Genomic DNA, 18974 nt, shown 5'->3' with positions numbered 1-18974 from the left:
GCACTTTCTCCAATGCTTCCACATCCTTCTTATAGTGAGGTGACCAGAACTGCACACAATATTCCAAATGCAGTCTCACCAAGGTCCTGTACAATTGCAGCATAATCCCATGGCTCTTAAACTTAAACCCCCTGTTAATTAATGTTAACGCATGGGCCTTCTTCACGACTCTATCCACTTGAGTGGCAACCTTCAGAGATCTGTGTATCTGAACCCCAAGATCTCTCTGTTCCTCCATATTCCTCAGAACCCTGCCATTGACCCTGTGATCTGCATTCAAATTTGTCTTACCAAAATGAATCACCTCACACTTATCAGGGTTAAACTCCATCTGTCACTTTTTTGGCCCAGCTCTGCATCCTATCAATGCCTCTTTGCAGCCTACAACATCCACTACTCCACCAACCTCGGTGTCATCAGCAAATTTACTGACCCACCCTTCAGCCCCCTCCTCCAAGTCATTGATGAAAGTCACAATAGCAGAGGACCCAGCACTGATCCCTGTGGTACACTGCAGGTAACTGGTCTCCAGTCTGAAAATTTTCCATCTGCCATCACCCTCTGTCTTCTATGAGATAGTCAGTTTCTTATCCAGTCGGCCAAGTTTCCCTCTATCCCACACCTCCTTACTTTCTTCATGAGCCTACCATGGGGAACCTTATCGAAAGCCACGTATATGACATCAATTGCTCTACCTTTGTCTACACACTTAGTTACCTCCACAAAGAATTCAATCAAATTTGTGAGGCAAGATTTACCCTTCACAAATTCATGCTGACTATCCCTGATTAAGCTGCATCTTTCCAAATGGTCATAAATCCTACCCCTCAGGACCTTTTCCATTAACTCATGTTTAATGCCATTCCCAACATCACCACTGCAGTTTGGGGATCTGTATATGACACCCACTAATGTTTTTTTTTTGATGATTTTTTTGAACTAATGATTTTTGTCCCTTGATATTTCACAACTCTTCTCAGATAGACTCCATGTTGTCAGAGCTGATATCCTTTCTCACCATTATGTTAGTTTTCTCTTTAACCAGCAGTGCCACTCCACCACCTTTTCCTTTATGCTTGTCCTTCCTAAATATTGAATACTCTGGGACATTCAATCCCCACCCGGTCACCCTGCAGCCATGTCTCCATAATCCCAATTATATTGTAGCTGTTTACATCTATGGGGATAGGGCCTGGATGGGATTGTGGTCAGTGCAGACTCGATGAGCTGAATGGCCTTTTTCTGCACTGTAGGATTCTATGATTCCCACCCCCATTCCCCTCCAATTCTGGCCTCTTGCATGCCCTCATGTCCCCAAAGTACAGCTCAGCATTTCTTGTATCTTATACTGATTAATAGAATTGGTTGCTGGTCAACTGCAAGGTTACTTCACCCAAAATAAGTCTCATTAACCTTACTGATAGCTACTGCTCGAGCTTGAGACACCAGTATCCCAGTGTGCTGACCGCTAGTGTGAGTATTGCTGGGCATTACGAGCACAAAAACCTGCCTAAACTCTGTAACTTTTATAATGAAAACAAGAGAAAGCCAATAATATTTTGGGGAAAGAAAGATATTAGAAATTACATTGTATGTCAGTTGCCATGCAAAAGAGAGAGAAGTCAGTGTTTCTGGCATTAGTGTTCAACTGAAATGGCAGAATTGGTTGTGAAGTGAAGCCTTTTTTGTGTTTTAGACAGACTTGCCTGACAGAACATTTATGATGAAGGAATTTATTAACTTGTTTTCCTTTCAGAAAATAAACTGACCTGTGTATTTCCAGCAATTTCTGTTTTATTTTCAGATTCCATGTTTAACTTTGTAAATTATGCACACTGGTTAGCACTGCTGCCTCAAGCGCCAAGGCCCTGGGATCAATCCTGGCCTTGGATCACTGTCTGTGTGGAGTTTGCACATTCTCCTGTGTCTGCATGTGTTTACTCCAGGTGCTCCGGTTTCCTCCCACAGTCCAAAGATGTGCGGGTTAGGTAGATTGGCCATACTAAATTAACACTAGTGTCACAGGGATTAGCCAGGGTAAATACCTGGGGTTATGAGGATAGAGGCTGGGTGAGATTGTGGTCAGTGCAGGCTTGATGGACTGAATGGCTTCCTTTTGCGCTGCAGGCATACAATGAATTTAATCTTGGAGATTATATAGAATATACAGCGCAGGAAATGGCCATAGGGCACAACCAATTCATGGTGACATATATGCCCCTGCTCCATCACTATCTCCTCCTGCACTCTCAGCATACCCTCTATTCTCTTCAGATTTACCAAACTTTCCTGACATTTTACTGTTCTCACTCTGGTCTTGCAACCAGGTTAATACATTCTGCTACGTGACCCCTGACTGCACACGATCTGACTTTGTTCATTAGGTCATTATGTGGTATCCTCTCATAAGAGTTGGAAATCTATAAATATTGCAACTACCTTACGCATATCTCTTCATATAATTCAAGAATTCTCCCAGCTGATGAGCAAAGAACTGTAAAAAGTTACAGATGTAAGGAGATTTTAAACAAGTATGAAGTCGGGAAAGTGAGGAAAAAAAAACAAAGGGATGGGCTGATTGGATGGTAGAGAGGAAAAATTAAATGACAAACAAGATGATGTGAAAGGAAACGGTAAGGAATCAAGCAGATGCAACACGGATTCATGAAGGGAAGGTCATGTTTGACTAATTTACTGGAATTTTATGAGGATATAATGGGTGCGGTTGACAGAGGGGAACTGTGGATGTGGTGTATTCAGACTTCCAGAAGACGTTCAATAAGGTGCCTCACAAAAGGTTGCTGCATAATATAAAGGTACACGGAGTTGGGGTGAAGTGTTAGTGTGGATTGAGGATTGGCTATCTAATAGAAAGCAGAGTCAGAATAAATGGGTGCTTTTCTGGTTGGCAATCAGTGACTAGTGGCGTGCCACAGGGATCAGTGCTGGGGCCTCAACTATTTACCATATACATAGACAATCTGGAGGAGGGGACCGAGTGTAGGGTAACAAAGTTTGTGGATGACACAAAGATGAGTGGGAAAGCAAATTGCGTGGAGGGCACAGAAAGTCTGCAGGGAAATTTGGATAGGCGAAGTGAGTGGGCAAGGATCTGGCAGATGGAGTATAATGTTGGCAAGTATGAAGTTATCCACTTTGGAAGGAATAATAGTAAAATGGACTATTATTTAAACAATGAAAAATTACAACATGCTACTGTGCGGAGGGACCTGGGGGTCCTTGTGCATGAATCACAAAAATTCACCTTGCAGGTACAGCAGATAATCAAGAAGGCAGATGGAATGTTGGCCTTTATCGCGAGAGGGATGGAGTATAAAAGCAGGGAGGTCATGCTGCAACTGTACAAGGGACTGGTGAGGCTGCGTCTAGAGTACTATGTACAATTTTGGTCCCCTTATTTAAGAAAGGATATATTAGCTTTGGAGGGGGTGCAGAGAAGGTTCAACAGGTTGATTCTGGAGATGACGGGCTTAGCTTATGAGGAGAGATTGAGTAGACTGGACCTGCCCTCATTGGAGCTCAGAAGGTTGAGGGGAGATCTTATAGAGACATATAAGATAATGTAGGGGCTAGACAGGGTAGAAGCAGTGAGGTTATTTCCACTTAGAATGGAAGCAAGAACTAGGCGGCATAGCCTCAAAATATGGGGGAGTCAACTTAGAACAGAATTGAGGAGGAACTTCTTCTCCCAGAGGGTAGTGAATCTTTGGAATTCTCTGCCCAGTGAACTAGTCGTCACTACCTCGTTAAATGTGTTTAAGTCACAGATTTTTAACCAATAAGGGAATTAAGGGTTATGGGGAGCGGGCGGGTAAGTGGAACTGAACCCACTATCAGATCAGCCATGATCTTATTGAATGGCGGAGCAGGCTTGAGGGGCTAGATGGCCTACTCCTGTTCCTATTTCTTAAATAACAAAACAAAAGATGGGTCTGGAGGATTTTTAAATAACAATAACAGTATTATTACTAAAAGCTGCCATCTGAGAAACTGGAGGCAAACACTATGATTGGGAGCTGTTGAACTTGGTGTTGAGTCTGGTAGGCTGTAAATTGGACCTTTTATTGTCTTTTATGTCTGCATATGGATTCTATTTCTGCCTTACCGAGGATGGCTGCGGCACTCTTTTCAACTGCCAACATCTTGTTGCAAGTAAATGCAATTGCCCCATCTACCCTTGTTCACCCCATCCCTTTTAAATATGCTTTACCCGGCAATGCTTGTTTCCTAATTCTGATTTTTTTCTGCAGTCATGTGTCAGCAATTCCGACAATATTTGATTCTTTGCAATGTATTATTTCTTCCAGTTCTCCCTTTTTATGATTGCTGCAATGTATTTCTGTATAGACAGTTTAACTCATTTTAATAGCCATTCCTCTTGCTTTATTTTTAATCATCATTTTACACTTATGTTCTATAACTCTTATTTGAAATCCCTGGCTATTTATGACCTTCCTTAGCCTGTTCTATGTTTCCCTTTCTCCTATATTTAGGCTTGTTTCATTTCTTGTGAAATCCTCCTGCTGTATTACTGGTTTAAATGATATAAAACATCAAAGAAATGGTTCACAGTATCACAAATTTGTTACAGCATTTGTAGAGTCCATTCAGCCCATTGAGTGCCTGGATTTTATAGCTGTCACATGAAACCAACAACTAAGAAAAATTACAGAATTCCATGATAAATTATGCATGATATGCATCAAATTTTTTTTGTTTCGTTTATAGATTAGTGGGGGTGTTATTGGCCCCATATTCTCAGTGTGTGATAGCAGTTCTAGATGGGCATCAGTTGTTCACAACTGGAGTTTGCAATCTTTGAGAAACAAATTCAGTGTAATATGACCTTTGGTGCTGGATTCACATCCCAGAGCCATTTGTGCATTCTGGATTGATGAGTGCCCAAAATAATCAACCTCTAAACAAAAGTAGTAGTATAGTTGATGTTTGTATTTGATGACTTTGTACAGCTTTAAATATTATTTGCATCACAAAACTAAAGAAATGGTTTGGCAGTAAGCAATCTCTCAAAAATGGCTGTCCTAGTGATTCGTTAGAATCCTGTTTATAAATTCCTTCACAGTGCCAGGGGACCTAGGTTCAGTTTCGGGTTTAAGTCACTGAGTCTGCATGGGTTTCCTCTGGGTGCTCTGGTTTCCTCCAACAGTCTGAAAGGTGTGCTAGGTAGGTCCATTGGCCATGCTAAATTTTCCCTCAGTGTACCCAAACAGGCGCTGGAATGTGGCCACTAGGGGATTTTCACAGTAACTTCATTGCAGTGTTAATGTAAGCCTACCTGTGCCAACAATAAGTAAACTTACTGACACACATTGTTCCGGTGAGAACTGCTAAACATCATTGAAGTAGTTTTCCTTGCTTGGACTGTTTCGTGACTCCAGCATTCCATGAATGGCAGCAACTTGTGTCCTGCTTACCTGGAACCCTAAATAAAGACCTGCACTCTTACTGTGAGTAAGCTTATCCTAAATCCTACATGATTTGTCACTTTTGCTGTCTTCCCTACACCTGTCACAAACTAACAGTGACATGTGAGCATTATGTCAGCAGTGTGTTGGACAGATGACATCAAACAAGCTAACACACAGCTGCTTTGCCCAAAATGGTGGACTTGGGGATACAGGGTGAGGAGTTCTAAGATTTGAAAAGAAAATATTTCAATCTTTCTTCAGAATTATGCATGGAACTTATCAGTTCTTTAGAATCAACTGATTGGTGCTTTAAAACTGAAGAGAAATTGGTCTATTGTGTATCTTCTTTACATTAAAAACCACTGGACACTTAAAAAAAATTACATAATTTCTCTGCTGAGGAATAATTTGTCACTTTATTTTCAATTGCCTACAGGTACTTAGATATTTCCCAGAGTTTCTGTTTTACTTTAAGACTTCAATATTTTTATTCCGTTGTCACTTTTCTTTTGTTCTTTTACTCCTTTCCTATAAATTTGGCATTAGTTAGCATTATCGTTAGTCACGTTAGTCATTTAAGAACTATGATAGTCAAAAGCTGTCAGGTACACTGTCACAGAATGTACTGCAATATATTTATCTTGTATGTAAGGCTGCTTTGATCTCATTGAGCCAGCTCTGCTACAGAAGATGTTACTTCTATATAGTATGAGGATAGATGTGCGCTGGTTGCTTGAAAGTTGGGGCACTAGGCACATGGCATGAATGGGATAGTTGTACTTTTGACGATGTACTTATGTATAAGAACTTAAAACTTTCACTCTGTGAATACCACTCTAAGTGAGGGAATGTCTTGTCACATTTAAGCACTCTTACCTATTTGCTAGTCTCTGAAATGGAGCATGCAGTGTAGTGATTGATTTAAGGGTGCGTGTCTGCAAGCCTGATGTCTGATCTTGTCGAACATTTTTGTTATGATTCTATGTTGCCAGCATTTGACATCAATAAAACAAAACAATTGGATGTGTATATTAACTGTAGCCAGCAATGTTTGTTTTGTTTAATTAGCACACAAATATTTAAATATTCAAATAATGTGAAGTATCTTTATGATCATGCTTCTTCAAATGCATTGAACTGCATGAAATAAACAATAATAAAATAAACTGTTGCTTTCTTTTGTGCTTTGCATTTCAAGCATTGATTAGAAGTGAAATTAAATCAAGTATTTTTTATGTAATCAAGTTTCTAAATAAAGGCATCAATTTTATAAATACTTGACTTTTTAAAAATCTAAACAAAGGTTAAATCTTTCGATCAGGATCAAAACTCCTATTCCAGACCTAGAAAAGACAAAAAAATACATACTTATCTTTCTCCAATTTTTATTTTTGGCCAATGTTCTGATAAAGGATCCTCCAAAACCTAATCCAGTGCCACAAACCTCGCAGGGAGGTGCAGAAGCCATGGCTGGATAAGATAAATGGGAAAATTGGGGGGAGGGGTGTAAATAAGTGGGTAAGAGGATCAGGTGCAAGCTAGGTGAGATGGCAGGTGGACGAGTGGGTTGGTAAGGGGGTCTGGGATCTAGTTGAGTTAGGTCAGGGGAGAGATGAGGAGGTGGGTTGGAAGTGTTGGATGGTGTGGGCCAGTTAGTTTGGGTGTCAGATGGAAATGGAATGGTGAGGTTGGGTCGGGATGTCAGTGGGGATAATTAGGGTGCTGGCGGGGTAGCCGGTAGCATTTTCTGTTACTCAAGTAAATAAGTTGGAACTGTCCAAAGTCTCCGACTCTAACTCAGAGTTGGAGACTTATCCTGAGGGTAACTGAGGAGCAGTGGAATTGCCCATTGGGAATTTAAACTTTCTGTGCAATTCCCATAGAGCCCTTGAATTTGTGCATCCAGTGGGTCTCATTGCACACCTGGGGGGTGGTGGCGGTTGGTCTGTTCCCCTACCCAGGGACTGGAAGATATGGGCCAGTAACTCTTTGATCAGATTCTCAGAAATTGATTGTAATGAATGATCCAGCAACTTTGCTAAACCTTTAGAATGATTTCCATTTAAAAAATAGTTTACAAAAAGTTGTTTGCGTTTTACTCAGCTTGTTGATCAGTTACTTCTTGCCTTTTTTATAAAGTTTGAATGTAATTTTGGTTTTCCTGTACTTCTCACATGAAGTCTTGTCCTTGTACAGCCACTGTCAACCACAGTGGCCTCCTTCCCATCAATGTTCCATGATCAAGGTTCAAACTTGACTTGAGAACCTTAATTTAATTCTGAAGCTGATATCCCAGTTCAATACTCAGTGAAAGCTGCTGTGTTGGGGGTGCTGAATTTTGAAAAGAACGAAACTGTGACTCGGTTTGTATGAACACAAATGACCCATGGCACTATTTAAAAAAAAGAGCAATGCTGTTGCCTATATTCCTCTCTCAACCAATTTCTTGGACGAGAGGTTAATGAACCGTTCTTCTCTCTTTCTCTCTCTATGAACTTGCTGAGTGCATGTTGACTGTTGCATTTGCCCCTATTATCACAGTGGCTTCGTAAGAACTTCACTGGTTGTGATTTTGCTGAGAAAGTGACCAAGTGCTGTTTTTTAAAAAAAAGAGGGGGAAGAAATGGTGGCGTGGTAATGTCACTGGGTGGAAATCCAGAGACCCAAGCTCATGTTCTGGGACACATGGGTTCAAAACCCACTAAGGCAACTAGTGTAATTTAAACTCAATTAATAAAATCTGGAACTATAAACTAGCCTCAGTAATGGTGATCAATAATGAAGCTGTCATTTTTTGTTGTTTTAAAAAAAAACTCAGAAAATGCTGGAAAATCTCAGTTCTGATAGCATCTGTGGAGAGAGAATAGAGCCAACATTTCAAGTCTGGATGACCCTTCGTCAGAGCTCATTCAATAATGTCGTTCTTATCGCTAAAACAAAATGTCACTCTTACTTGGTGTGGTTTGCATGTCACTTCAGACCCACGACTTAAATGCCCTCTGAAATGGCCTACTGAGTAAACCACTCAGTTTTTGTTCTCACTGACGTGATGGAGGTTGAGGGGACACCTGATGGAAGTCTATCAGGCATGAGAGGCATGATCAGAGTGGATAGTCAGAAGATTTTTCCTAGGGTGGAAGAGTCAATTACTAGGGGGCATAGGTTTAAGGTGCGAGGGGCAAGGTTCAAAGGAGAAGTATGAGGCAGATTTTTTAAGAGTAGTGGGTGCCTGGAACTCGTTGCTGGGGGAGGTAATGGAAGCGGATATGGTAGTGACTTTTAAGGGGCATGAATAAGTTCATGAATAAAATGGGAATAGAGGGATATGGTCCCTGGATGATGGGAGGTTTCAGTTCAGTTGGACAGCATGGCCGGTGCAGGCTTGGAGGGTCAAAGGGCCTGTTCCTGTGCTGTAATTTTCTTTGTTCAAGGCAATTAAGGATGGCCAGTGAAGCCTATGTCCCTTGAAAGAATGATAGAAAAATAAGTGCAATTTTTTGTTTTTCATACTTTGTTTAGCCGGCTAGGATGGTGGTCGGTTTTTCCTCTTCTGAAATGAACTGGTTTGTGTTCCATCCAGTAAATTAATAAGATAGTTTCACTTGGTACACAGCTATAAAAGAAAGACTTGTGTTTTTCTATAACGTCTGTTATGACCCCAGGATGTCCCAAAGTCCTTTATAGCCAAATATAAACTTTTGAGGTGTGCTGCAATTCTGTTGGAAGTCTGATTGTCAGTATGTGCACAGCAAGATCCTATAAGCAGCAACATGACGCTAACCAGACAAATTCACAGTTCGAGACTCTCAAAACACACTGATCTGGTGCTACAAGGCCAGCATTATAACTATTAATAAAAAATCTGTTTTCTACTCTGATATAGTGTAACGTAACTAAACATATTTTGCCCACTAATAGCTTTTTCTTCCTTGTTCTAGTCATAATGGATAAATACCAGGAACAACCTCATCTGCTGGACCCACACCTGGGTAAGATTATATTTGCTTGGAAGGGCTACGTTCTCATAACCTGTGGATAAGGATATGTAATATATTCCAATGTAAAGAGAAATCTTTCGATTTGTTGTATGTACTGGCTAGTTATTATGTTTCAATAGATATAGCTCTTGGCGCTAAAGGGATCAAGGGATTTGGGGGCTAGGCAGGATCAGGATATTGAATTTGATTAGCCATGATCGTAATGAATGGCGGAGCAGACTCGAAGGCCTGAATAGCCTACTCCTGCTTCAATTTTCTATGTTTCTATAGAAAGGAATGTTTTTTTTCTGTGCTGTAAATGTATAACATTCTACATTTAGGGCAGCATGGTAGCACACTGCTTCACAGCTCCAGGATCCTGGGTTCGATTCCTGGCTCGGGTCACTGTTTGTGTAGAGTTTGCACATTCTCCTCGTGTCTGTGTGGGTTTCCTCCGGGTGCTCCGGTTTCCCCCCACAGCCCAAAGATGTGCTAAAATTGCCCCTAAGTGTCCTGAGATGCGTAGATTAGCGGGTAAAATATGTAGAGATATGGCGGTAGGGCCTGGGTGCGATTGTGGTTGGTGCAGACTCGATGGGCCGAAGGGCCTCTTTCTGCACTGTATGATTCTATGATTCCATGATTCTAAAATACATTTTCACAATGACTGAAAAAACGCAGGCACTTGAGGCAAAATTATTTTGGGGTGAATGACTCCAGAGAAATGGCATTGTTTTTATATCTGAAATATAGGTGAGAAATGTTAGCTTTAATTTATTTTCAGCTTAGAATCGTATAGCTCTGAGGGAGACCACTTGACCTGTTATACCTGCATTGATTATTTGAACAATGTGTCTCTTGCCAATGCATCTGCTCACTTGTCCAAGGGTGCAGCCTTCCAATGACGATGCTGCTGCAGCCTGAAATTCAGAGTGGATGAAGGGGGAAGTAATTTACAATTCACTTTCTGTCTGCGTGGGGCATGCACAGGGTGGTGTGGCTCCAGAAAACTGAGTGGGGTTGAGGGCAAAATCTGACATCACATCAGATGGTCCTAAACTGGGGTCCATTGCAAGACATTTGAAAATGCTGCAGAGCTGACTTCTCCAAATGCCACCTCTGGACCAGCGTAGACATTGGAGTGATAGGAAGAGATGGCCTCAGAAGGGAAGTCGGAGCTCGTAAGCCACTGAGCACAGGGGAGAACAGAGTAGGCTGCTGGGATGGGGTGAGGGGAGTGCAATTCAAACTCTTCTACCTGTTTTAGTTATTATCTCTTTTATCTTTTCGTATTATATGTTTTTTACCCTATGGGACTATTACTGTGGAGGACTTTTTTTGTAAAATAAATGGTTTGCTATTTAAAAATTAACTTTAAGGCACCTCTTTCAATCAGTTGTTGATGGAAATTGACAATATCGTATCACAGATACAACTAGCTTGATATTAAATGTGAAATTTGCATCACCTCATCAAGGGTTAACTTCATTCAACCTTAATTTATTCTCAATGTGAAATTGATCTGGGCAGAAAATTACTTAACTTGATTACTGGTTCTCTGTTAAATTGATGGTGCCTTTCTGCCGTGAATGCTAACTTGTCGTCTTAATATCTTAAAGCTACACATTGATTTAAATTAAGCTACATTAGATATCTCTCATGGTGCATTACATGTTTTTAACAAATATGTTAAACTGTATTTACTAATGGGAATATGCTTGAAATGATTGCTACAGAGTCAAAAGATAGCATTCTGAATGTCTCTTATTGAATATGGAAATAATGGATGTAATGTTACCATTTGTCTTTCTTTATAGCTAAGTTGTTTAGAATTCTGAAAATTGACAAAAATCCAATTATTTTGATTGTCAACCCTTCTTCATCTCTTAGGAAGTTAAGTTTTAGCAGGAACCTGTTTTATGATCATATAAAGAATGTGCTGCTGCCTTTGTGATGGACCTCTCTTTACAATTATTATTTTCTAACTCTGCTTATAGAATGGATGCTGAATATTCTACTGGACATAGTGCGCAATGAGCATTCTCCTTCACCTCTTGTACATCTTGCATTCAAATTCCTTTATCTCATCTCAAAGGTACTCTGCATAAAATATGTGAAGGTTTATTAAGAAATTCTATTATTACACAGATAATAAATCTGTAAATGTATTTCTTAACAATCTGCCATGTGGAATAATAATACTTTGCCTGTTACAGGTGCGTGGTTATAAATACTTTCTGAGATTATTCCCTCATGAAGTGGTGGATTTGCATCCAGTCTTGAATTTACTCTCTCAGCAAGATCCAAAAGACTGCGATGTAAGTATGGAGTCATAATTCAGGAATTTGTGGACTGGCTTTTTTCATAAGATTTGGATAAACAATTCCATTTTACCCATATTTTGTAAATCTGTATTCTTGACCTTTTTTTCAACTCCTCAAAATCATGGGCTGTTAAAATGCCGAATAGTAGCTCCCCATAAATATTGAATCCTTTGTGAACTATGTAGGAATACTTTTTGATCTCTGCCTATCTGTAAAGTGAGGTTATGATAGGGGACACTGACAGCAGAATGGGAGTCTAGCTTTTGGAAAGAGGAGACTGTTCGGACAAGAAGGCTGTGAAAGATGGAGAGTCGAGGCAGGAAAGTGCTGTACAGGACTGCCAATGAGTTAATCTACCAGGCAGGAACCGTGTTAAAATGAATAGTGTTGTGTTCCTTACTTTGTTATGTGGAGATAAGTTGTATCATTGAACTAATTGAAATTGGTTTTGACTATTGCTGTGTATATTTAGCTGACTGAAATAAAGCAGCATAAAAATTCAAATCAAGCTTCACATCATAATGGTAACTTAGCCCGAAGAATTATGTACAAAAGATATAGTCAGTTCAAAATCATGGACTCTGACCCAAACCCTAACCTCCATCTCCCGAGTCTTGCTATCATACAAGTAGATGTTGAACAGTGTTTCAACTTTTATCAATGTTTCAACATGTCAATGTTTAGATACCTTCGAGGAGTGACTGTTGCCATTGAATCTGAGATGATATCTGCATTAAATTTATAACATAAGAGTATAACAGAACTATCTTGCGTTAGTGAGTGAGAAGTAATGAAGCTAGGTTTATTTTTATAGAATACCAGTAAGTCTCAGATTATTTTTACAAGGCCCACGTGGCTATCGTTGAACCTGTAAAATGCCAAGCTTATACAATCATTCTGGATCTGACAACTTCAAAATCAGTATGGACCTTATCTGTTTGAACATGTTCATAGTTATGCAGGGGCTGCTGACAAGCCTGTGTACACTCTTCAGCCTTCAGCTCTGTGGATGGCCCATTCTTTGTTTTTTGTAAGTTATTTTTGATTTCAGATCTGGTGGCTAGAGTCATGGGGAGCACCTTGGGGGAACCAATAAGATGGCAGGTGAACTCTTTGGGCTGTGCATTTTCAGCCATTTCATGTATAATGAAAATGTTGCTGGAGATTAATTTTGGGAAGTGGGAAGAACAGAGCAATCAAAGTAATTTGGGGACTAACGTTCTGCAATTTCATATTATTTGCTATTGGGGAAAATACAAGATAATTGAGGAATATCTGTATAGAAAAGATTAATTACACTCTAATCCTCCTCTTATTTTGTGTAATGAAAACCCATTTCCCTTTTACCATGTAAAGGTTCCTTGGATTTGGCAAAATGGTGGAATAATTAAAATTGCAGATGCACAAGAGGCTAGAATTAGATGAAGGCAGGTATCTCAGAAGGGAGCTGGTAGATACCACAGAGAAAGGGAGGGCTGAGAGCATGTAGGGATTTGAAAACAAGGATGAGAACTTTAATGTCATGATGTTGCTTGAACAGGAGCCAGTGCAGGCCAGCGAATACTGAGATGGTCAAGAAATGGGACTTGCTGCGACCAAGTTTTTTTTAGGGAGGGTAGAATGTGGGAGACCAGCCAGGAGTGTGTTGGAATAGTCAAGTCCAGGAATAGTGATGGCTTGAATGAGGATTTCAGCAGCAGGTAAATTGAGAGGGACAGAGTTTGGTAATGTTATGGGGCTGGAAAAGGTGGTACAGTGATGGCATGGATGTGAGGTCAGAAGTTCATCTTGGGATCAAATATAATGCCCAAGGTTGCAGACTGGTTTAATCTCAAAAGTAAGCAAAATGTAGCCTTGCAAGTTCTGATGGAGAGTCTTTGGCTCAAAATTAACTCTGTTTCTCTCCTGATAGATGCTGGCTGCCATGCTGAGTTTATCCAGCATTTTCTGTTCTTATTGGCTTACTATCAAACTATTTCCTGTAATGGAGATAGCCCAGTAGTCTATAAATTTATTTCAAGCTTATTCCTTTCTTTTTTGGCCTGAATCTTTACACAATTGAAGGGAAACTGTCCCAGCATCTTGTGTATAAATTCCACCACAGTATACCTTATTTCCTTAATTTTTAAAAATCTTTTTTAATAGCGGTTTAAGTTTTGAAACACTTTTTTTATTGATCCATCACCCATGGCCTGATTAAAATATCCCAATCGCACAAATGTTACAAACAAACTTTGATACTAAACTATATAAGATGATGGTAGTGCAGATGATCAAAAGCTTGGTCGAAGAAATAGACTTTAAGGAGCAACTTGACGGCTGAACACATTGCAGCCATAGAATATAACCACTTTAGTGTATTCATAGAATCACACAGTGCAGAATGGCAAAGAGAAAAGCTATTCAACCCATTGTATCTGCACTGGCTGAAAAAGGAAAGATAAAAACCAGCTGTCCAATCTAATCCCACCTTCCAGCATCTGGTCCATAGCTTTGCAGGTTACAGCACTTCAGGTGCAGATCCAAGTACCTTTTCAGATGAGTTGCCTCCACCAGTGAATCCCAAACTCCCTACCACCCTCATGTCCCCTAAAAACCTACAAGTCACTTTAAATCTGTGACCCCTGGTAATTGACCTCTTTGCTAGGGGAAACATCCCTGTATATTCTAAGCCCTTAATATCTTGGACCTCAGCCAGATCACCCCTCAGCCTTTTCAGTTCCAAGGGAAGCAACCCCTGCTTGTCCAATCTTCCCTCACAGCTGCAACTTTCAAGCTCTGACAACAGTCTTATAAAGCTCTTATGCATTTTCTCCAGAGCTGCCCACTTGATTGGAATCCCTTCCATAAGCATTCGCTCCCTCCACTAATGGTGCACAGTGACAGCATTGTGGATCATCTACAAAATGAACTGCAGCAACTCACCAAATCTCCTCTGGATAATGATGATGGGTGTTATTGGAGGAGGATGGTGTGGTCAGTGTATCAGAGTCTGGTTAAGAAAGAAGAACATAATGCATGTTGAGGTCAGGAATAGGTGTGAACGCTCTTGAGAATGAAATATATTAAGGGAGGAAGTGTTGAGTATCCTAAATTGCATTAAGGTAGACAAGTCTCCAGGGCCAGATGGGATCTGTGCCAGGTTACCACAGGAGGCAAGAGGAGAAATAGGTGGGGCCTTAATAGATATCTTCACATCCTCTTTGACTACAGGTGAGGTTCCAGAGGTTCCAGCCAATGTTGTTCCCTCCTTTAAGAAAGGAAGCAGGATAATCAGGGAAATTATAGGCTGATGAGCCTGATGTCAGTGGTGGGGAAGCTTTTGGAAAAGATACTGAGGGCAGGATGTATGTCCATTCGGAGGAAAATGAACTAGTTAGTGACAGGCAGCATAGTTTTGTACGGGGGAGGTCAGGTCTCACCAACTTGATTGAGCTTTTTGAAGAGATAAGTGATGAGGGAAGGGCTGTGGATGTAGTTTATATGGACTTTAGTAAGGCATATGACAAGGTATCACGTGGCAGAGTGGTACAAAAGCTAAAATCATGTGGGATTCAGGTGGGCTGGCTAGATGGGTACAGAACTGGCTTGGTTATAGAAGATGTAGAGATGCGGCGTTGGATTGGGGTGGGCACAGTAAGAAGCATCACAACATAAGTTAATGTCCAACAGGTTTATTTGGTGTCATGAGCTTTTGGAGTGCTGCTTCTTCATGAGGTGAGTTGATTATGTAGAAGACAGAGTAGAGGGGGGTTTTTCAGATTGGAGAACTGTAGTGGGGTTCTGCAGGGTTCAGTGCTGGGACCTTTGTTTGTAAGTGTAAATGATCTGGAGGAAAATGTGGGTGGTCTGATTAGTAAGTTTACAGATGACGTGAAGATTAGTGGAGTTGCTGATAGTGCCCAGGATTGTCAGAGGAGACAACAGGATATAGATGCGGTGTACAGTGGTTAGCACTGCTGCGTCACAGCACCAGGAACCTGGGTTCGATTCCCATCTTGGGTCACTGTCTATGCGGAGTCTGCATATCTCCTCATATCTGCATGGGTTTCCTCCGGATGCTCCTTTTTCCTCCCACAATCTGAAATATGTGCTAGTTATGTGCATTGGTCATGCTAAATTCTCCCTCAGTACACCTGAACAAGTGCCGTAGTGTGGTGACGAGGAGATTTTCACAGTAAGTTATTACAGTGTTAGTGTAAGCCTGCTTGTGACACTAATAAATAAAGTTAAAAAATATGGATTGGAGACTTGGGCACAAAAATGGCAGGTGGAATTTAACCTGGACAAATGCGAGGTGATGCATTTTGGAAGATCAAATTTAGATGTGAATTATACTGTAAATGGCAGAACCCTTAGGAACATTAACATACAGAGGAAACTGGACATGCAGGTCCACAGTCCCCTAAAAGTGGAGAGGCAGCATGGTAGCACAGTGGTTAGCACTGCTGCTTCACAGCACCAGGGACCAATTCCTGGCTTGGGTCACTGTCTGTGTGGAGTTTGCACATTCTCCTTGTGTCTGCGTGGGTTTTCTCCGGGTGCTCCGGTTTCCTCCCAATGTCCAAAGATGCATCGGTTAGCTTGATTGGCCATGCTAAAAAATTGCCTGTCGTGTCCTGGAATGCGTAGGTTAGGGGGATTAGTGGGTAAATATGTAGGGATATGGGGGTAGGTGTGGGTGGGATTGTGGTCGGTGCAGACTCGATGGGCTGAATGGCCTCTTTCTGTACTGTAGAGTTTCTGACTTCTAAGTGGCAACACTGGTGGCCAAGGTGGTTAAGAAGGCATATGGTGTGCTTGCCTTCATCAGCTGGGGCACTGAGTACAAGAGTTGGGAAATCATGTTGCAGCTATATGAAACCTTGGTTAGGCTGCATTTGGAGTATTGTGTGTAGTGCTGGTCACCACACTGGCAGAAGGACATGGAAGCTTTGGAGAGAGTGCAAAGAAGGTTCACCATGTTGCTTGGTCTTGAGGGTGTTGACTGTGAGGAGATGTTGAATAAACTAGGATTGTTTTCATTGGAAAGGCGGCAGCTGACCTGACTTAGGTCTACAAAATTATGAGAGGCATAGACAGGGTGGATAGTCAGAGAGGTTTTTTCTAAGGGTGGAAGAGTCAATCACAAGGGGCACAGGTTCAAGGTGAGAGGGGGAATGTTTTTCATGCAGAGAGTGGTGGGTGCCTGGAATGTGCTGCCAGAGGAAGTGGTGGAAGCAGGCATAATAGCAATATTTAAGAGGCATCTGGATGGGTGCATGAATAGGATATGAACTGAGTAAGGGCAGAAGGTTTTTATTTAGTTAAAGCACCCATTGGCACAGGCTTCGAGGGCCGAAGGACCTGTTTCTGTGCTGTACTTTTTTTGTTCTTTTACTCAAATGTTTATCTTTATCATCATCACAGGGACCCATTTGTGACTTTGAGAGCTGTTTTGGTACTGTGGTACAGTGACTGGAAGGATTCAAGCATGGTGTTCAAGGAAAGATGGGCTCTGATTTGGGAGGTGACGGCTTGTGAGTGAACAGTGAACAGTGAAGAGGAAGGGAGTTGGAGATGGTGCAGTAATTTTCAAGGAGAGTGGGGACAAGGTTTTTGAGGAGAAGGGGGTGATGATTTTGAATTATTATTACTGACAATTGCAGGCAGAAATGAGAACACGTTGTATTCCATCTTGTGCTATATGGATTTGGTCCCTATTTGCATGCAATTATTCTAATTTCCAGGTTAGTTTCCAGAAGAGTGGCACACTGGTTAGCACTGCTGTCTCAGCGCCAGGGACTCGGGTTCAATTCCAGCTTCGGGTCACTGTGCGGAGTTTGCACATTCTCCCTGTTTCAGTCATTGTTTCAGTCGGGGTGTGGGAGGTAGAAATGCCATCTGATTTTGACCAATTTCCTCTCGATTGTACAGAACTGCACGAAGTTCTTACAGCAGCACTAACATGGTTGAATGTCCGTCCCTACAAAACCTTAAAACAAACTTTAAAGAAACAGCAAAGCTTAATGTACATGGGGAGTTTGACCTTTTAAAATATAGGTATCAAAGGTAGTATTTTGTATTTTTACAGTATATAACTGTGCATTAGATAGATATTCAAGTCTTTTTGTAGTTTGTTTCTTGTGTCTGCCAGACCAGATGATTTCGGCTGAAGACTACTGAAAGGCTTATGCCGCACCATTATCAGCTAAAGAGTTTGTCTTTATACAGTTCTTATCGTGGGACTGCTTCCAATATTCATCTTCTTTTCCTATCTCGTTAATGTAATCGTCCATTCTTGGTCCACTGCAGCATTGGTGTAGATAATCCTGTTTCACGTGCTAACAAATGTGCTACATTTGTATTTTAATACCATCTCCTTCACCACATAAAATGTTTGTATATTCTGAATTAAGTTCTTGTTATGTTTTATTCGTTGATCAGTTTTGTAATTGCTAAGCCATTGTTTTAGTTGGGGGTGGGGTTGGAAACTCAATCTGACTCTGACCATTTTCCTCTCATAGAACCTGCTGTACGTTTTAGTTTGAAAATAATCATGTTCGGAGGTTTTTTGTCAGTTTATGACTTTTTTTTTCCTCGCATTGGAATGATTGCAGTTTGTAGCCTAATCCAGGAATACAGTCTATTTGGAATTGCCTGAGTTCATTGAGTAAAAATAAATGAGCCTTCAACCCACTGGCATAAATCCAAATTCAAATGATAGTAGCCTCCACAACATGGTGTTCTAGTCTTCCAAGGTATTTTAGTGATTCTAATGGTATACAACTATGCTTTTCCTTGTATATTTCAGACTTGGGAGACTCGTTACATACTTCTACTGTGGTTATCCATGACTTGTTTACTCCCATTTGATATGGCACGACTTGATGGTAACAACTCCACGCTGGCAGGACAATCTAGGACACCAACTATGGATCGGATTTTAAACGTGGCAAAGGTGAGTGCTATGATTCTCTGCTGCGTTATCATTGTCTGTTTTATATTTGTCCTAAGTTATGACAGTGGTTTCATTTCTAAGAAATAGAATACACGAAGAAGATGTGGGATTTGTTTGACCAGTGCTGGTGCAGATCTGGTCTCCATTCTATAAAAAGAAGAAGAAATCTGGAGAAATTGCTGAAGTGGTTTACAAGGATGTTGCCCAAATAGGTTCATTTTTGAAAGAGGAATAAGGAGGCCACTTTTTCCTTGTAAGGCAAGAAACTAAATATGGTAGAGGA

The 18974-nt window shown here is 40.9% G+C and overlaps 1 protein-coding gene across 1 annotated transcript in view; it reads left to right on the top strand.

Annotated features, from left to right (window-relative positions):
- tbcd (tubulin folding cofactor D) overlaps positions 1 to 18974 on the top strand; it is a 240637-nt gene that overhangs the window by 5197 nt on the left and 216466 nt on the right. Inside the window, exons 2-5 of the mRNA XM_080209036.1 lie at positions 9389 to 9439; positions 11425 to 11522; positions 11644 to 11745; positions 18545 to 18691. Of these exons, the coding sequence (XP_080065162.1) occupies positions 9389 to 9439; positions 11425 to 11522; positions 11644 to 11745; positions 18545 to 18691 (398 nt within the window). The remainder of the gene's footprint in view (positions 1 to 9388; positions 9440 to 11424; positions 11523 to 11643; positions 11746 to 18544; positions 18692 to 18974) is intronic.

Source organism: Carcharhinus amblyrhynchos, chromosome 21 (genome assembly GCF_965287045.1).
Source record: "Carcharhinus amblyrhynchos chromosome 21, sCarAmb.v2.hapA, whole genome shotgun sequence".
Classification (NCBI taxonomy): domain Eukaryota; kingdom Metazoa; phylum Chordata; class Chondrichthyes; order Carcharhiniformes; family Carcharhinidae; genus Carcharhinus; species Carcharhinus amblyrhynchos.
Note: the sequence above shows the minus strand (reverse complement) of the source record. Positions and strands in the feature narration are given on the sequence as shown.